Consider the following 18,327-nt stretch of genomic DNA (forward strand, 5'->3'; position numbering starts at 1 on the left):
TTCCTCATTAGCTGTGTTCCAGCAATGGTTGGCGTCAAGTTTGAATTGCAGACAAGAAACTTTGAACTTTAGAGTCTAAATTATATTAAAGTTTATTAAAGATTTATGTAAATCCGTAGTTGCGTAAGTCGGGGACTTACTGTATTCAAAAATGTTCAGCAACCTACGTAAAAAATATGGCGATAGATAAAAAAACTTACCACGTACTACTCGTGTGTGCAATACGATGCTTCCCTTTATTTTTTGCAATGTCGATTTTAAATCGAATAGCTTCCCTTTATTTTTTACAAGGATGTGTATTGTTTGGTAATCAACGTTATCATGGTTCATTAGAGATTTAACGGATGCACCGTTTTCAAACTTTTGAATAATTTAAAGTCTTTGTTTAACTGAAAGGGCAACTCTTTTGCGTTTACTCATCATTTTTCTAGTTATTACTAGAATTTTATTATTTCTGGTCATTTTTTTCTTTTTTTTAATTTGGAGTCTTGAAGTGTCCCGGTTAATCCGATCCCGGTAAATCGAGAGTCTGCTGTATATAAATTTTAAAGTTACATTAGTTTACGTTGTTGCACTCTTGAACTTTATTAGCATACCGAGTAAAAGTACAGTTATAAAGTCCATGCGTCTAATTTTCCACGAATTATGTTTGCCAATCATTATACTTAAGCGATGTGTAATCCTTCCCGAATATTTCACAGCATTTTAATAAGAATGTTGAAGAATGTTTGTTCTTGGCATTCTGAAACATGATATAATTAAAGTCATTTCAGTTTCGTACTTAATTAGTAATTAAGAAATAACTTAAGGTATTTAATTAAGGTTATTTAGATTAGGAAAATACTGAAAGAATTCTAAAAGCGCCCTACCCCTTCCGTTATTGAATGAGTTTCATTAGATATTAAATAAAACTTCAGTTTTAATTTTATTAACTCTGTATGATCTGAGAATTCCCAATATCTCTCACTAAAGTTTAGCTTTCTCTATTTTGTTTAAAATTCCTTACTTTATTTTCATCTTACCTTTGCTTCGAGATGCAAATCAACGCATTTCAGACTGCGGTCCCAGGTATCTTCTTCATTTGCTATAAAAATAAAAAGATAATCTTAAGAAATATGGAAAGTAAAGGGAAAGAAAAAGACTGAAAACACTATATTGTGTACACTTATATAATTACACAAAATTTGTTGTGTTTTATTATTAGAACTTATTGTTTCATTTGGGTTAAGTTCAGTTTATGGCACTTAGCCCCCCCCCCCCATTGATCTGTGCAACAAGCGATGAGCATGTGTAGCTCAGCCATTGCTTCGCAATGATTGGCTGCTAATCACTGCAAATTTCTGTTAGAACGAATGCAGTTTTGCAACTTCAGCTTGCAGTGTGTTTATTCCTTTTTTGCTTATTAATCGGGTTATTTTTTAGTATACAGTATTATATTATATTATACGTTTAGTATGTTCTCCCCTCGCTTGAATCCCTCCCGAAGTCGTACAAAGTAACCTAACCTTTTTTTACTTATGTACCACTGTATTTGGACAATTAGAGGCAGTAATTCGGGCACTTTTCCTCTGAATTAATGCTCTGATAAGTATTTCCATTGAGTTTTTATGGGATTCTTAAGTATCAGAAGCAATCTGTAATCGATGTAGGATTTAGCATTTTTGGAATTCATTCTAAACGGAATGAATTTTGGTAGGTTGAAACAAAACATAACTGAATTTTTTATTATTATTAAGGAAGGAGTAGATAAATTATTAGAGGAGATTGATAGGTGATGTGGGAAGGTTTTTTTAGTCGATGCTGTATAAGGTTGCTTTCTTGTTATCATTTGCCACTACCAATACATATTACATAAAATATTTTATTTAAATAACCAATAAAAACAAAAGCACTTTACCTCGATTTTTTTTTCCTCTCCTACAAGTTTGCTTTCATAATTCTAATTCGTATTAATGTTTTTATCGCTACATTAAAAGGAAGCAGTTGTAGGACACTGACTATTTGCATCTTCGAAGTTGCCAGTAGAAGTTGGGGTAAACCTCTCCCCGTTAAAGACGGATCCTTTGCGGGCTATTTTTACTCCGTAAACGATTCTGTCTCGAGCAAAGGGCCACATGTTCTCCCAGCTCAAAATTTGATTTTTCATCCAGTAATGGGCAAACAGGTTATTGAATACGCATATGATGCTCAGAAAAACACGTGTGAAGCTGTACAATGGTTGCAATTTGAGCTTCAGTGTGGGCTCTTCATCTCTTTCCCTCCTTTCAGGAGGGAAAGATCTCATCGATATCATTTTATTAGAAAGTAACAAATATATATTTTTTTAATTTAGCGAAAATGGTAACATATCTAGAATACCTTAATATATACAAGTAGTCATTTCTCCCCCCTCCACGTCCTAAATCACGCGGCTCTAATTCAGGACTCTACAAATGCTGTATTGGATTTAAATCTCCGGAAGACTGCGCTGGACGGAGCCCTGTTGTGGTCTTCAAGCCATACACATTTGGCATGATTAGTCGCATTATCACAGAAATAACTACCTCCTTTAGGAGGTCTGAACATTGCTGGAGGCACTTGATCTGCAGTGATGCTCTAGTAAACTGTCCATGCTGTTGGCCAGTGGCATCAGTATAATAAGGGTATGTCACGAAGTACCTCACGCCCTTATTTCACCACTAGTAGCCTGTATGTGGACGGGCACTGCCTCATGTGGTTTTCTCCCTACGCGAACTCTACCATTTCGAATAATTTAAAATGAGATTTAACCAGTTCACGATCTAAGTCCACTCTTTCGGCCGTTGCAGCTTTTTTTTTTTTACCGGGTCACCTAACACAGTGCATTCTCATGATGTAAATTCTAAATTGTAGCGAGCTTCCTGAATTAAAGACATGTATACAATTGTCACAGTGACTAGTTGCAATCTGGAAGTTGGGATGCCGACCTTAGAGCTGAGCTGGCTAATTGTATTTCATCTGACAACATTTCGCCTTAATCCGTTTGAAACACCGCAGAATGTCTTTCATTACCTTGAGTGTGCAAACTCACTTGCTTTTCTATTTCCACCTTACCTTTGCTTGTTTTTTTCCATTCTTGAAATAAGCAACAGCAGTTCTCGACCACAAAACAAAAATAACTGCTTTAAGGACCTAGTAGAGTTGTTCTAGAAATGGGAAAGAGGGTGGGAATGGAGTATAGTTGCATTTCGCGGGTTTTTTAAGCTGTTTTTTCCAAATTTGTAACAGAAGTCTATGCAAAACACACTTTTCTTTTAAATCGTTATCTCAGTCGTAGCCGAGTGGTCAGGGGCGAGAGTGCATAGCACGCGTTCCTTGAGTGGACTGGGGTTCGAGCTCGTGACTACTAAATACGATAAATATTTGTATTGACGATTTATTGTAAACTCTACTGACTTGGTTGTCGTGTCGGTGTATAAACAGAAAATTTAATACAGGGATAAAAGGTACTAAACAATATCTTACATAGAGACATGTAAAATATAACACAAGGTTGTTAGATGAGTTGGTTCCAAACTGCTCAAAAAAGATATAAATTAGCGCGGAACGTCACACTATTATCCCAGTTACAACTTCAAGAGGGGCGTCTGCGTAGCCAGGTGGGCAGGAGCAGCAATGCATAGCACACGCTTCTTGATTAGACTGGGGTTCGAGCCCGTGTCCACCAAATAAGGAGGATGCGGAAAAATCAGGAAATGACCACCGCATATCCCTGGAGATATGGCCTTAGTTGCTAATGCTCCTAAAAACCAAATAACAAACTTCAAGAGGATATTCGAGTAAGGGCAGCACCTGGCACAGCTGATTTTTTTCAATTTCATTTCTTTTAATTCAATATTAACATGTACTTTAATTGTTAATGGTTATAAATATCGTCAGCTTTACAATTAGCTCATCTACGAAAAGCATGGAGTGCAAATTTTGTGGCGAGATATGAAATTCAAAAAGTATACAACTGGAACAATCAGAGTTTGATTTTTATTTTAATCCTCACTCTCGCACCCCTCAATTGTCACTAGGACACTTGCGTGGCGTCTATACAATACTCGCACCCATTTTTTTTTTTTTTTTTTATTATAAAAAAAAATTGAGATTTTTTTACTGAATTCAGAACGGTGATTTATTAATGATTATTTGAACCCAATTAAAAATATCGAATGAAAATAAACGAGAGAAACCAATAAAGTTTTTATCGTATTTCGCGACTGCCAGAAGTCGTGGTGTCTAGCAGACGCAACGGGAACGTTTGTGTTTTTGTCGGCTGTTCGCGTTTAGCCGGCGAAATCAAAGCATTACTGCAAAATTAAACACATCTCAGGCGTCTCACAGACACCACGTGGGAATGTGAGTTACCTAGAAGACAAGTAGGCGCTTTGTTCACATGGTCTGTTAAACGCCTAACAAAATATTAATGTGTCGAAATGAAAACAGAAAATACAGTATAAATATTAGTGTGGGAAAATACATGAAAAATAATATAAAATATTTTTAAAAAGTGACGATTGTCAGACGCTGTACTAGCAGATGGAGGTTAAAAGCAAACTATGGAGATACCAGCTACAGAAAATGGTAGTAAGAATTAGTATGCCTTGCACTTTTCCAGAGCGAGAAAGCTGCTGCGTTTAAAAGTTCCATTATGGAAATTCCCTGAAAATTTTATTGGGAATTTACTTGAATTCCATTAGGCTGGGAATGTACTTGCAAAATTTTTATTGCGAGGAAGTTCTTGCTATTTTTAGCATCAACAGCTTACACAACACAGGTTTTTAAAATTCACAGAAGATCGGATCAACCAAGACAAAAAAAAAAAAAAATAAAATAAAAAATATATATATATGAGTTTTTTTTTTTTTACTAAAATTGCGCAATCTGCCATGTTTTTACCTTGGAAACTAGCTTTTTAAAAAGATTCCAAGGCTGAATTATAAATAATTCCAGTTCTGCAACGTGATATTGCTTCTGCTTGTTTTTCTGCCCTTATATTTATTGATCTTAATCATGAAGATGAATTCAGAATAAATAAAAACAAAACTAATAAAGAAACTTTTTTTTCTCTTATTTCCTAGAATAAAATGTTTACTAAAATTCCTGAAAATAAGAAAAGAAGCTTTGGCTAAATCTTTTAAGCCTGCTAATAACAGCATGTAAAGTTGATTTAGCAATCGAGAACGATATTATGGGGAACAGGAGAGATGGAGGCCTTATTCAATACACGTATGACAACTAATCGCTTTTTTTTTTTTTTTAAGTCAGGGCAATGTTTCAAATAAAGTTAGGGAGAGATTGTCGAAAATAAAATGCAACTACTGTATTTATGTTTTTTTTTAAAAACGTTTTATTTTCTCTCTTTAATTTTAAATTCAGTGATTAGAGTTTGGTTGTATTGAATAAATTCTGAAGTAGCTAATGGTATGCGCCTCTTGGGCAAATCGACCTCATAAATGGTTGATTTGCCTCTCAAGGCAAAAAGAACTTTGTTGGTTGTACGAAAAACTATAGCAGAGTTGTTGGTCCGATTCAACAAAAATATTTATATTTCTTTCCTCTTTCTCAAGCGGGGGGCTTGCTAATCAATGTGGTATCGTGGATTGCTGAATATTATTCTCCAACCTGTGTCCACATCGAGTTGTAGAGTTTAAGATTCTACCGAAAATGAACTTGAAATATTGTATGAGAACGAAATCATTTTTCATACGAAGTAAAATAAGATTGAAAAACGCCAGCTTGCTCTATTAGAAAATCAGTCACTATAATTAATTTTAAATTTATTTCCGAAGCTCAAAAAGTATGCCCAAACAGAGCTTCGTATGGTAGGCAATATGACAGCAGATGTACTTCATCATGTTCAAGTGGCGTAAGATTTTAAGGCATGCTTAGCTTACATGTATAGTCAATTACCATTGCTTAATTTGTACTTAGTTTTTAGCAGATGGCACAGTGACTGGGAAAAGCAACAACCTCAGACTGAAAATCGACCAGACCAAGATGTACTTCATCATGTTCAAGTGGCGTAAGATTTTAAGGCATGCTTAGCTTACATGTATAGTCAATTACCATTGCTTAATTTGTACTTAGTTTTTAGCAGATGGCACAGTGACTGGGAAAAGCAACAACCTCAGACTGAAAATCGACCAGACCATGTCATTTCCTAATAAAGAGACGCTTCCTAATCAAGCGCCTTCATAATCGCATTCCCTGATATACTTCCTACTCCGAATATGCCGCAACCAGTGTGAAGGTCAGAAGGGAGACTATTTGCACTAGCACGGAATTATAAAAATTGATCAGTACGGATGCACTTGGTAGAAAATGGGTTCGAAAAATTGGTCAAGTATTGCACAAAAATGATACAGCTACTCCGCATGTCTCATTGACTCTAGCTTAAAACAGAGCTTGGGTAGAAATGCAGCCTGCGTTTTTCAGGGAGTTAAATAAAAGGGAATCCAGATTTAAATGAAAATAACTACGAGCTACAAAGTACTTCTACTCAATTATTGTTATGCAACTGATTAAGGCTTGTTTGTGTAAAGATGCAAAAAGCCACAGTCATTTCACCAAATCCAAATTGCATCCTCTTCACTTTCTCTGAAAACCGCTTTGGCTACTTGCTTTATATTTTATGTTCTAGTTATCCGTTTTTTCTATTGGTCAAAGGCTGTGCCATAACAACCTATTTGGGGGGGGGGGGAGATAGGAGTAAGAAATGTTACTTTTATTAATATGCCTAGATTTTTAACGTGAACGTGTTAATCGCACTGTAGGGGAGAATTCATTTTTGCTTTTTTCACTGCTTATAATCAGTTCTTCCTCAATTGAAAAGTCGGCTAGATTACAGGTTAAAAAGAAGAAAAAAAAAATTAAAATTACACACCAATACAGTCCCGAGATAGCCAGAGGAGTTCAAACTATGTTCTGTATTAATTTGATATTAATTGGAATTTGACTTAAAGCAGATCGATAGTTTGAACAATTTACAACCAAAATTTTAGAAATTAGTAACACCTAGAATGGGGAAATCATTTAAATTCAACTTCTCTAGTAAGAGCTGTTACATCAGACAGATCAGGATCTGATTGAATCCTATTTAGCAGCGATAGCGTTGCTGGTAGGAAGAATCTGTTCAGTTATTATTTTTATTTATTAGTAATAATTGGATCTTTTAACGTATTAGCAATTGTAATTCGCCAGTGGATATATTCCCATATACATTTCCTAGCAGTATGACAAAAAGTTTGCCAAAAATGCCCTTCTTAATTATGTGGAGTGAGTCGCCTCTGTAGTAGATACCAATGAATTCACCACGCCAAAACCTTGACATTAGCTAAACACACCACTCAATCAAACTTGAATAGTTAACCAACTGCAGGAAAACGTAATTGCAAATCGTTTGAGCCTGAAATCACCACTACTCATTTCCCATTGCTTCTTTTATCAAACTGGAGCCCAGGGACTGCCAACTTTTAAATACCATACGAACTACTTTAATAAATAAGTTCTCCAGTTCGACCGTCACAATTTTTGATAAAGTATATCAAAATCTTAAACAAAGCACGCTTGTTATAGAATTATTCTAATTTTCTATTATAAAAAACACATCAGAGTAGGTACATAAAAATTTGAAATAAACTTAACTAAATCAGGAAAGTAATTAATGAGATTTGACGTTGAAATCCAAATCCACCGTGAATCTGTGGAATTAATGACAAGAAAATGCTAGAACCGACTTCTTAATTGATCTTTGTTTTAACCGTTGAGTTCTTTCGAATAGAAAGAGTTACTTTGTATCTGAAGTCATAATTACTAACGTCGAAAAAACAAACTAAATAAAAAATCGTGATTAGACAGTGAATGAAGTGCATTTTGTAGACATCACATTTTTATTTTTTTACGCCCTTTAAATTATCAAATGCTAACTAACTCTACAATTTCCTCCTTGGTTTCTTGTGTCACAATTCAACTGTCGTAGAAATTTAATATAAACTGATTTAAAAAAAGAAAGCATCGATTCGAATGCACACAGTGTCTATCTCCATGAATTTCCCCCAACGGAGTCTTTCAAGTAGAAATGAGGAGAGAGAGAAGATATTAAAATTTATGGAAAGTAGGCCCTAAGGGATTGTACACTGAAGACAGCAGGCAAAATATTTGAAAATTTAGCTCAATAATTCAATTACCTGTGAAAGCAGGAAATATGATGCCCTACTAATTTATCAGAGAAACTGAAATTCATATATCAGGAGACTTCCAGTCGCACACAAATGAAAAACCTCCCTCATTTCGACGTGTGGCGTTATAGACATAAGAAATGCTGCAATACTTTGGTGGAATCCTTAAAAACTAGGCAATACAAGTAGACTTTACAAGAAGGGTGACCACAGGTGCCTGTGCAGTGGGAGCATCAGTACAGATAAAGAGTTGACCTTGGATTAAAAATTAACGTAGACTCACTAGACAGCGTTTCTCAACCTTTTCGGTCCTGAGGTACACTTTTAAAGACGCTAAAATTTCGTGGCATTCTACAATCACTACTATACAGTACTCATATATTCACAAACGGGAAGTTATTTCTGTTGAGTATATTTAAAAACACACTTGTTATTTGTGCAGCAGGTGAACAGATCGAGTAATAGGAATAAAAACATGACGTCACATTGACCGCCGGAAGGCGCTCGGATCGGCGCAGCGTAAATAAACGAATTTTTTGCTTGAATTAATTTTTATAATAACACTTTATTAATTTTTTATTAATTTGCATTTTCCGCGGCACACAGGTTGAGAAACACTGGACTAGACCTTCATTCAGCAAAGATATTCGACTAAAAGCTACTCCAAAACTGAGATCGAAGATGTCTGACTCGCCATCTACGAACAAAAGTCAGTAGATAATCATAAAAAAAAATAATAAAAATAAATCAAAGCCTTTTGGTGCAGCAAAAACCTTTCGCTTCCTTTCACTGCTATGTGGTGGAAGGAAAACAAAGACTTTTTTTGGAGGGCAGGAATCAGTTTTCACCGTCTTCAACATTAGAGGGTAGGAATCAATTTTCACCAGGCAAAATACGTAAGCAGTTCATGATAATTAGTATCACTAGTGGAAAATTATGAAAAAAGAAAGCCTATAACAGAATCAGCAAAAAAAAAAAAAAGGCATCGCCTGTCCATCCCATCTAATACATTGTCTAATTCTTCCTTAAATTTATTCAGACTATATCCACTCCCACGACACTAAATGAAAGTCTGTTCCAAAAAAAAAATTACCCGCTAGCTGAGGGTAAATTTTTGAGCAACGAAAAAATCTAAAAAACTATTCTGCAACCATCATTCCTCAGTTTGAATAATTTATGCCCACTCGTGTGGGTGTGTGTGTGTGTTCTGGGCAAGAGGAAGAATTCCATCAACAATGATGGCATTCTTCCTCTTGAGCTTACTCAAATCATTCAAAACCTTAAACACCTCAATCAAACATCTCAAAAAAACTTATTTTTAGGCCACCCGAATAATTAAATTCATCTGCAGTGTTGTGTGTCTGTTAATTGCGTGTGTTCTATGGTCGATTTGACTGTCTTGCTGGAAGAAAAACCCTAGTTTCTGGAGGGGGGGGGACCTTGCTGCCTACGCCTAAGACCGACTAACTCAGCCACGGAGTGAAAAAAGCCCATTAAAGTTCCCCGCGTCATCGACGGGATTCGAACCCGGGCCTTTTCCACCCCGTGTAGGAAGGATGGTGACGATACCACTGTGCTACCCACGCAGATAATCAAACATTTACTACTAAGAGCATCCTTTTGTTCTTTTCACTAAACTCGTTGCTCTTCTGTGCACCATATCCACATCCTTCCTAATTTGAAGCTACCAGATCTGTATGATATATACAGGAATTTTGCCAGCAGTAATCAGGAGTGATTATTCCATTGTATAATGTAATTATTAGGCTACATCTTGAGTACGGCACACAGGTACTGCAAAACTCTGAGCTACTCTGAGCTGCTCTGAGCTTCATGTCTGACAGCATGTCATTTTCATTATCTACTCTTCTCTGTGGTACCACACAGTTGGTATGCCATACTACCCAATGCAGTACCTTGCATTTGTCAACGTTAAACTTCAATTGCCACCTCTGAGCCCATTTCTTAATTTTTCTAAACTTTGTTGAAGTAGCATACCGTGATTAGCCATCCTGTCAACTTTTATTGTTTCCTACTGTATATTTATTAAAGATATTGATTAAAGCATATTATTAATGAATATAGAAAACAACACTAAGCCCAGTACTGAACGTTAGAGAGTTCCATAATAACAATTCAAGAAGAGCAGTGGCTAATATCTTCAATATCTCTCCGCTATTGATAATGTCCTCACGCTGCATTCAATAGGCACTACTTTTCCTGAAAAACTAATTGTTGTGTGTAGCTGTATGAAAACCATTGAGCGTCTTATGTGCGAGCAGAATAGGCAAGTCCATTTTCAACAGGGTTTGGAATGGCGGAAATAATGCGCGACGGATCACCAGAAACAACGGAATACGGCCAGATGGATTCCAATTCATATTGTTTAGCACTTGTTAATGCATGCGGGTGTGGAGGAATTTGCAGCAAACAATGGATCCTGAATGTATCCTGCCGTCGGTGCAAATTGGTAGTGGTGGTGTTCTCATATGGAAACTGTTTTTGTGGATCTGTTCATTAAAATTCTTGTACATCAGGTTCACTCACAATACCGACGTCGTACCTGGACGACGTCAGACTGATCCAATGATCTCTTAGCTATGACGATAGTGTCATAGCGAACTGAGGGCGAAAGTATGTAAAGCACTACAATGATATGCCGCATTTGCTGTAACGATGCCCTTGGAGGTAGAAGGCGGTTATAATAACCGTACTTCCACTCAAATTCAAATTATTGTGTTAAGGTCACCCATAATTTCTTACATAAATCTGTAACTTACCAGTGGGTTCTCTGGTCGATTTGCCTGTTTTGCTGGACAAAAAACCAGTTTCTGGGGGAAACAAAAACCTTGCTATCTGCGCCTGAGATCGACAAACTCAGCCACGGAGTAAATAAAGCCCATTAAAGTTCCTCGCGTCATCGACGGGATTCGAACCCGAGCCTTTCCACACGGTGTGGGGAGGACGGTGACGATACCACTGTGCTACCGTGCAGACCGTACTTCCACTCAAGGTGTGTTTGTTTTAATTGCGATCCCCAGGGGTTTCCCCTATATACCGCTGTAGCATCTAAAAAGGCAAAACGTCAAGGCCGGAAAGTGTTTGTGTACGTAGGTGTGTTATGTATGGTGTTATGTTGAGTGCCGGCACCTGGCGACTTCGCAGCTAGGGGGCAGGGGACACCTGATCTCCTGACTCCCAACCTTGTCCACGAGGAGGCGGACCAGGGACAACTTTATTACCAAAGACACTTACTGGGGCTATCAGTCAAGCCTGGGAGCCACAAGGTGTTTAGGGAAAGGAAGTGGAGATAAGAATGAGAAGTATGGGGGATTGAAAGGAAAGGGAAGGAAAAGTTAAATATAAGATAAGGGGAAGAAGAATAGACATCCCCTGAAATAGAAGAGAAAAGTATACAATAGTAAAAAGAAATAGTGTATAGTAAACTATATTCTATTACATTTAAACTCCGTTTGATCAACGATCGCCAGTATGGATTCCGTCAGTGTCGATTCACTGGTTATATTCTGGCTTATGTTACCCATTTATGGACTAATTCAATGGAAAGGTTCGGTGAAACACAAGTAGTTGCTCTTGACATCTCAAAGGCTTTCGATCGTGTTTGGCATAAAGGTCTTCTAAACAAGCTTCCATCTTATGGTTTTCCAACTGTTTTTAGTAATTGGTTATCCAGGTTTCTCTCTGATCGCTCACTGAGGGTGATGGTAGATGGCTCTCTGTCTTCTAACTTCTCCACTAATGCCGGTGTCCCCCAAGGTTCAGTTCTTTCCCCCACTCTTTTCCTCTTGTATATTAATGACCTTCTTCCATTGACTGGAAATCCTCTCCATAGTTTTGCCGATGATAGCACATTGCATTCCACTTTCCATTTTGAGAAACCTTGTCCTGCTCAATCAGCTTCAACTTCTCGAAAATCTGCTACCAATTCCTTAAATGCGGATCTTCAGGTAATTCTGCAGTGGGGCAAAGACAACTTAGTTGATTTCAACCCTTCTAAAACTCAGTCTTGTCTTATATCTCGCAAAAAGGATTCTTTTGCTCCTATGCTTATGTTTAGTGACACTCCGATTTCTAGGCAAAATGATATATCTCTTTTGGGGATTACTCTGACTTCTAATCTCTCTTGGCACAAGCATATTACAAATATTGCTTCCTCTGCATCTAAAAAACTTGGTTTTCTCTTTCGCTCTCGGCGTTACTTTTCTTCCAAACAGCTGCTCCCTCTGTATAAATCGCGAATTCGCCCTGCCATGGAATATTGTTCCCACATCTGGGGTGGTGCCCCCAAAACCTCTCAGGCTTCTTGATTCCATTCAGAAGAGGGCAGTTAGGTTAATTAATGATTCATCTCTAACAGTCTCTCCACTCGCTTTCTCATAGACGTACTGTTTCTGCTGCATGCCTCTTCTACAGATACTTCCATGGGCACTGTTCTTCTGAATTGGCTTCTATAATTCCGGCTCTCTCTTTCAAAACAGTCCGAACACGTGCCGCCGCCACCAGCCAACATCCATTTACTGTCCAACTTCAAACCCACAGAACCAACTTTTCATCTTCCTCATTTATTCATTCAACTGCCGTTTTCTGGAACAACCTTCCTTCATACGTATTTCCTGAAAATTACAGTGTACAGAAGTTCAAGTCCAATGCCAACAAATATCTTCTTTCGTCTTCTTAACCTCCAACCCAAGCACAGTACTAAGTACTATAGGTTCTAATACCTCTCGTGTTTGGGGTTCACATAAAAAAAAAAAAAAACCTAAAGATACTTTAGACATATTTGAATAGAGCTGCAAAGCTAGCAACAAAACAGTATCAATGAAAATTATATATAAGTCTACAGCCTATAGGCAGGAAGTAACATTAACAGCGATGTCTTCAAAAGAAAAATATTCACAATAAATGCCAACGACAAGAAAATATTAGCGTTTTCGACACTATCTTCTGGAATCTAGAACGAAGTTTCTTGAAAGTTAATACCTTTGGTCTTGTACATAGTCATTAAAATTCGACACACATAATGTATTGAATTTCATTAACAGGACTTATTTTCCTGAAAGACGTAGCCATTAACCTCTCATAAACACAAGATTTAATTTTCAACAACAGGTTCTTACGAACAACTTACAATAAAAGACTCAGTGAAACTCAGAGCCAAGAAAACCTTATAAATTCTTTGATGTAACACCTCATTAAGGAAAATGTATTACATCAAAGATCAAATTAATATTTACAATGCATTTCGTCTCCTAAACACACTATCAGCAAAATCAGAGAAATACAAGAAATTCTCCCTTGTTTCCACCAACCGTGGAAAATCAGCGGACTATATAAATTTGCCAAAATCTGAAGCTGATTTTTACCATCTAAATAGTGGTTACATTCTAGGATTAAATGATCGACCGTCCCAACAACTCCACAAGGGCAGAGAGGCGATGCGGACAGTCCAAGTGCATTTAATCTGGAGTTTATACTTCCATGACCTATCATAAATGTGACATTTAAGCCAGGACAAAACCATTTTAACTGCTTACTGTATTCAAAGACATTAGCAATAAAACTACATGCAACCCTGCCCAAAAGAGCAGCATTCCATTCCAATTGCCAGTTTCTCATAAACTCAGATCTTAATCTAGCAACATCCTCCTTTTCAGATAAATCCATGTTCAATGTATAGTTACCAATATTTGCTGGGAATCGCTTCTTCGGTGATATTATTTCATAGTAAATAGGTATTCGGCCATTCAGAGCAATAGTAGAAACAGTTCTATATGCTCTGGAGGTGGCAAGAAGGAAAAAACGCTGAGATTGGATAAGATATTTTTTCAACATGCTATTAACCACCTTAAAGCCCTATGCACCTGCTGCATAGCACATGATAGGCAAAAATAAACTTATAGTATAGATTTTATACTCCAAACATTTTTACTAATTTTAAGCATTTTCCCTGTTAAAGCCTACTTTACATGTTGAATGAAAGAGTTTATGATCGAACATTACTCCAAAATATTTGGATGTTCTTTCTAGTTTGATACTTTGATTATTAAGTTTAACAACAGGCGGTCTGTTTAGATTTAAGTTGCCCTTAAGAAGCTGTTTCGTTTTGGGAACGGAAATAACTAGTTTGTGCACATTGCACCATGAGATAAGGTCATCCAAGATGTTATTTGATTTTTGCTCTAGCTCTAATCTTGAGGTTCCCATAATCAAAAGGGCCAGGTCATCTGCGTAGGCAATCTTACGGACATCGCTATGATCAGACGCTAGTCACCCATCAAGGACCCCGTTCCAACATATTGGACCAAGTACGGATCCTTGAGGGGGCAGGCACGAGTAATCGGTCTCGTAACCGAGCAAGTACCACTCGTACTTCCATTCAATGTGAAAAGGGCTTGGGTCCTGGGTCTCTCTCTCTCTCTCTCTCGTCAATGAAGTGAGGAAGCAATCTTTTACACATCATGGCCAAGATGGCTTCTGAATTTTTTTTTTTACCTCATCACCCAGGCAAACTGACCACTGGACATACGCAACTTACCGACATAATACATTGGATGCATGAGCCTCGATTTGGGTAAACCGAAATTAACTTTTTTTATTTTAGTATCCTGCACAGCTGGCATGAATTCCAGGAAAATCTGTGGGACCATCTGGAACAACACATTCGATATAAGCATCGGCCACCAACGAATATCTGATAGATTCAAAAGTAGTTCTTAGGTAGGAATCGAATAAGAATACCATTACCAGGAACATCTGTGTAAACCAAGTCGAATCTACACCAAGCAGGTCTGTTTGGGCAGATCGGTGTATCTGATGTTACCTGGGCAGATCGGTGTAACTAATGTAGCTGAATATTAGTTGTCATTCTACACCATTATTTGTGACAGAGTGCAGTAAAGGAAAGTCTGCGCAAAGCGAGTTCCAAAATGGCTCAGTGATAAACAGAAACGTTTGCTAACTGGGCTGTGCCTGCAGAAATTATAGGTCTCAGTATGCCGCTCTGCATGAGATAAGGTGCAGGCACTTTGAACCAAAGATCAAGAAACGCAGATTCAGTGGAAACATCCCGAAGAACCCTAGCGGGAAGCGTAGGGGCTATAATCACAGTCTTCCCAAACCGGATGGAAAAGGCCTGAGCTGAATACGTTAATGGTGTGAGGAATTTTCACGGGCTTTTCACGATGTATCCGAGTTAGTCACAGGCGAGGGTTGTACAGTTTTTTTCTTTCAGTGTGCCTGTCACGCAATGACAGGCGCAATACACCGAAGCCTCATAGTATTAGTTGCTTTGATACTTAACATGCACATCTAACCTTCGAAGAAATTGAAGACTTTCGAAAACACTGGGAATGTTTTGATAATGTTTTCCCATCCAATTCGTAGGGACTGCTACTGTCCCATTTCGAGTTTAGAGGCGAAAGAGATAATTCACAGAATTGCGTACGATTTCTCAAACTCGATCTGCACCGTGCCATCGAAAACAACAGACCTAACGTTTGACTGATGGTGTAATTTTGTCTGCGCGGTAGCACAGTGGTATCGTCACCGTCCTCCTCACACCGGGTGGAAAAATCCTGTGTTCGAATCCCGTCGATGACGCGAGGAACTTTAATGGGCTTTTTTCACTCCGTGGCTGAGTTAGTTGGTCTCAGTCATAGATAGCAAGGTTTTTCTCCCCAGTAACTGGGGTTTTTTCGTCCAGCAAAACAGGCAAATCAACCATAGAACATACCCAATTTACAGACACAAATACGGGTTAACGTATTTAATTACGGGCAACCCTAAAATAATAATCGGATTTTTTTTTGATGGTGTAATTTTAGTCTGAGCGGTAACATAGTGGTATTGTCACCGTCCTCCCACACCGGGTGGAAAAGGCCTGGGTTCGAATCCAGTCGATGATGGGAGGAACTTTAGTGGGTTTTTTTCACTCCACGGCTGAGTTAGTCGATCTCAGGCATAGATAGCAAAGTTGCCCCCAGCAAACAGACAAATCGACCAGAGAACACACGCAATTTACAGACAAATAAATATATGGGTAGATGTAATCATTTACGGGGGACCCTAATATAATTTAAAAAAATAAAAATTATCCCACACTCAGCAAAGTGCCAGCAGTGTAGATCCCACACCCATAAGAAGGTGCCAACATAATCCTACCCCAGAGTGGGGTTTGCAGGATAGCTTGGTTGCTATAATTTCCTGCACTTTGTGGGTGCTAGCATTTATTCTATCCCTATTAGAGTTTGTAATGGTAATGGAACGTTCCAGTCAGGCCTGTGATGGGTGTGAAAAATCATTCTGTTGGTAAGAACTGCCTGTGCAAATCGTGTGAAGGCTGTATAAGACGCTGCACCATTTATAAGGATATGTTCCTGATGGCGGGGTTGGATTGTATCTCGGTGAAGAGTCGTAGGCGGTGATCATCATATGTCATGTACGGGGCACTCGTACATGATGTGGGCCCAGGACCCCTCATCTCCAGAGTGGCAGTAAGGGTTGTTCTGGATACCGAGTGCGCAGAGGCGGATTTAACGGCGGGCGCACCGGGCGCGCGCCCTGGGCCCCCGACTTCTGAAGGGCCCACACAAAACCCCAACAAATTAGTGGAACATATTAGTTCAAAACTTTGTGATTATTATTATGCTATTATTAATTATATTCAAATTTTATTGGAAATAAAACATTAATAGTACATCATATTTTTTATTTATTTAAAAAAAAAATGGTTAATATGTATTTTTATTTTCCCTGTCTCTCTCTTTTTTTTTTAAGGGGCCCAATATTTTCTTCTGCGCCCGGGGCCTCAACCGACCTTAATCCGCTCCTGCCGGAGTGCTGTTAACTTTTGCTGGAATGGACCGTGCCTAGTAAGCAGAGAGGTTGCCTGCAGTTCAAGTGAATACCAAGGAGGCTTGGGATAGGTAAGAGCGATTGTGGGGAAGAACTTCTTAGTTATTTTCCGTTTATTTGTTGCATTCCAGGACTCCTGCTATAGACGCTGTAGGTGGCTGGTAATACGCCTTTTTTCTTGGTTGTGGTCATTTGTGAGATCCAGTAGTCAGGTAGGAATGCCTTTCTCATAGCGTTGCTCATTGCCTTTCTCACAGATAGAAGCATAAATCGCTGAATTGGATCGAGTTTATGCCTGTTCCGCTCCAGTGCACCATATGGAGGCTCCATAGCAGACAATCGGTATGAATATCGCTTTGTAAATTAGAGAGAGGGTCTTGTGCTTCAGACCTCAGTCAATCCGGCTTATTCATCTTATCATGGCTGCTTATTTTCTTATTTTAACGGCAAGGTATTTCAGGTGACGATGAAAGGTGAAGCTTGCATCTATGTGGAGGCCTAGGTATTTAATTTCAGTATATAATCGGATTGGTACGTTGTTTATCTTGATGACTAGAGATCTGCGGATTTGAAGTTACCCTTTCAACAGGATGGACTTAGTTTTTTCACCCTAGATGGATCGTTGGTATAGTGAGGCCCAATTCTGTAGCCAGCCGAGAGCTTGATTTGCTTTCACTTCCAGTCCAGCTCTTGTGTCAGTGTATTACAAGTGGTTCCTTTAAAATGCTCCATATTTTCTCTGATAAACGATTGGCAATGATGTTAGCAACTGCATAATGGAGCTTTATTCTTGCGCTATGGGAGTGATAGAATCTTTATGGGACTTCGTCCCTGGACGAAGTCCCATAAAGATTCTAATGACCCAAGGGAATCACACACACTGGAATATCCAGCCCACCACCAGCAACTTGACTCGACTACAGTGGTCCAGGATGCAAGAGGTATGAGATATGTTTGGGTTCTAGTGGCACCTGGAGTTTCTCCCATCTCCGCCTGTGTTCGTTGTATCGGAAAAGCCAGGGATTTGAAAAGTGTGCGGGATGTAATATGTTGTACCCCTTGTTCTTCCGGCCTGTTAGCTGCCGAGCCCCAACATTACCATACTTCGCCAACGGGGAGGCCGGCAGGGTGTTACAATATTTTGTAAAGTACTCTGGGTGGTCATGCCACCTACTTCCCTGAGATTTCAGTGGCTAGGACCTGATTTGAAAAAAAAAAAGGTGATTTTTCAAAATGCGGTTGTTGATTTTAGCAGTGTATAGGGTTATTC

General features: G+C 38.4%; 1 protein-coding gene across 1 annotated transcript in view; it reads right to left on the reverse strand.

Annotated features, from left to right (window-relative positions):
• The window catches only part of LOC150080678 (uncharacterized), a 49,747-nt gene that overhangs the window by 24,100 nt on the left and 7,320 nt on the right, over positions 1–18,327 (reverse strand). Inside the window, exon 2 of the mRNA XM_090381348.1 lies at positions 1,023–1,084. Coding sequence (XP_090237474.1) covers positions 1,023–1,084 — 62 coding nt within the window. The remainder of the gene's footprint in view (positions 1–1,022; positions 1,085–18,327) is intronic.

Source organism: Mastigoproctus giganteus, chromosome 9 (genome assembly GCF_048544385.1).
Source record: "Mastigoproctus giganteus isolate SK-2022 chromosome 9, ASM4854438v1, whole genome shotgun sequence".
Lineage (NCBI taxonomy): Eukaryota > Metazoa > Arthropoda > Arachnida > Uropygi > Thelyphonidae > Mastigoproctus > Mastigoproctus giganteus.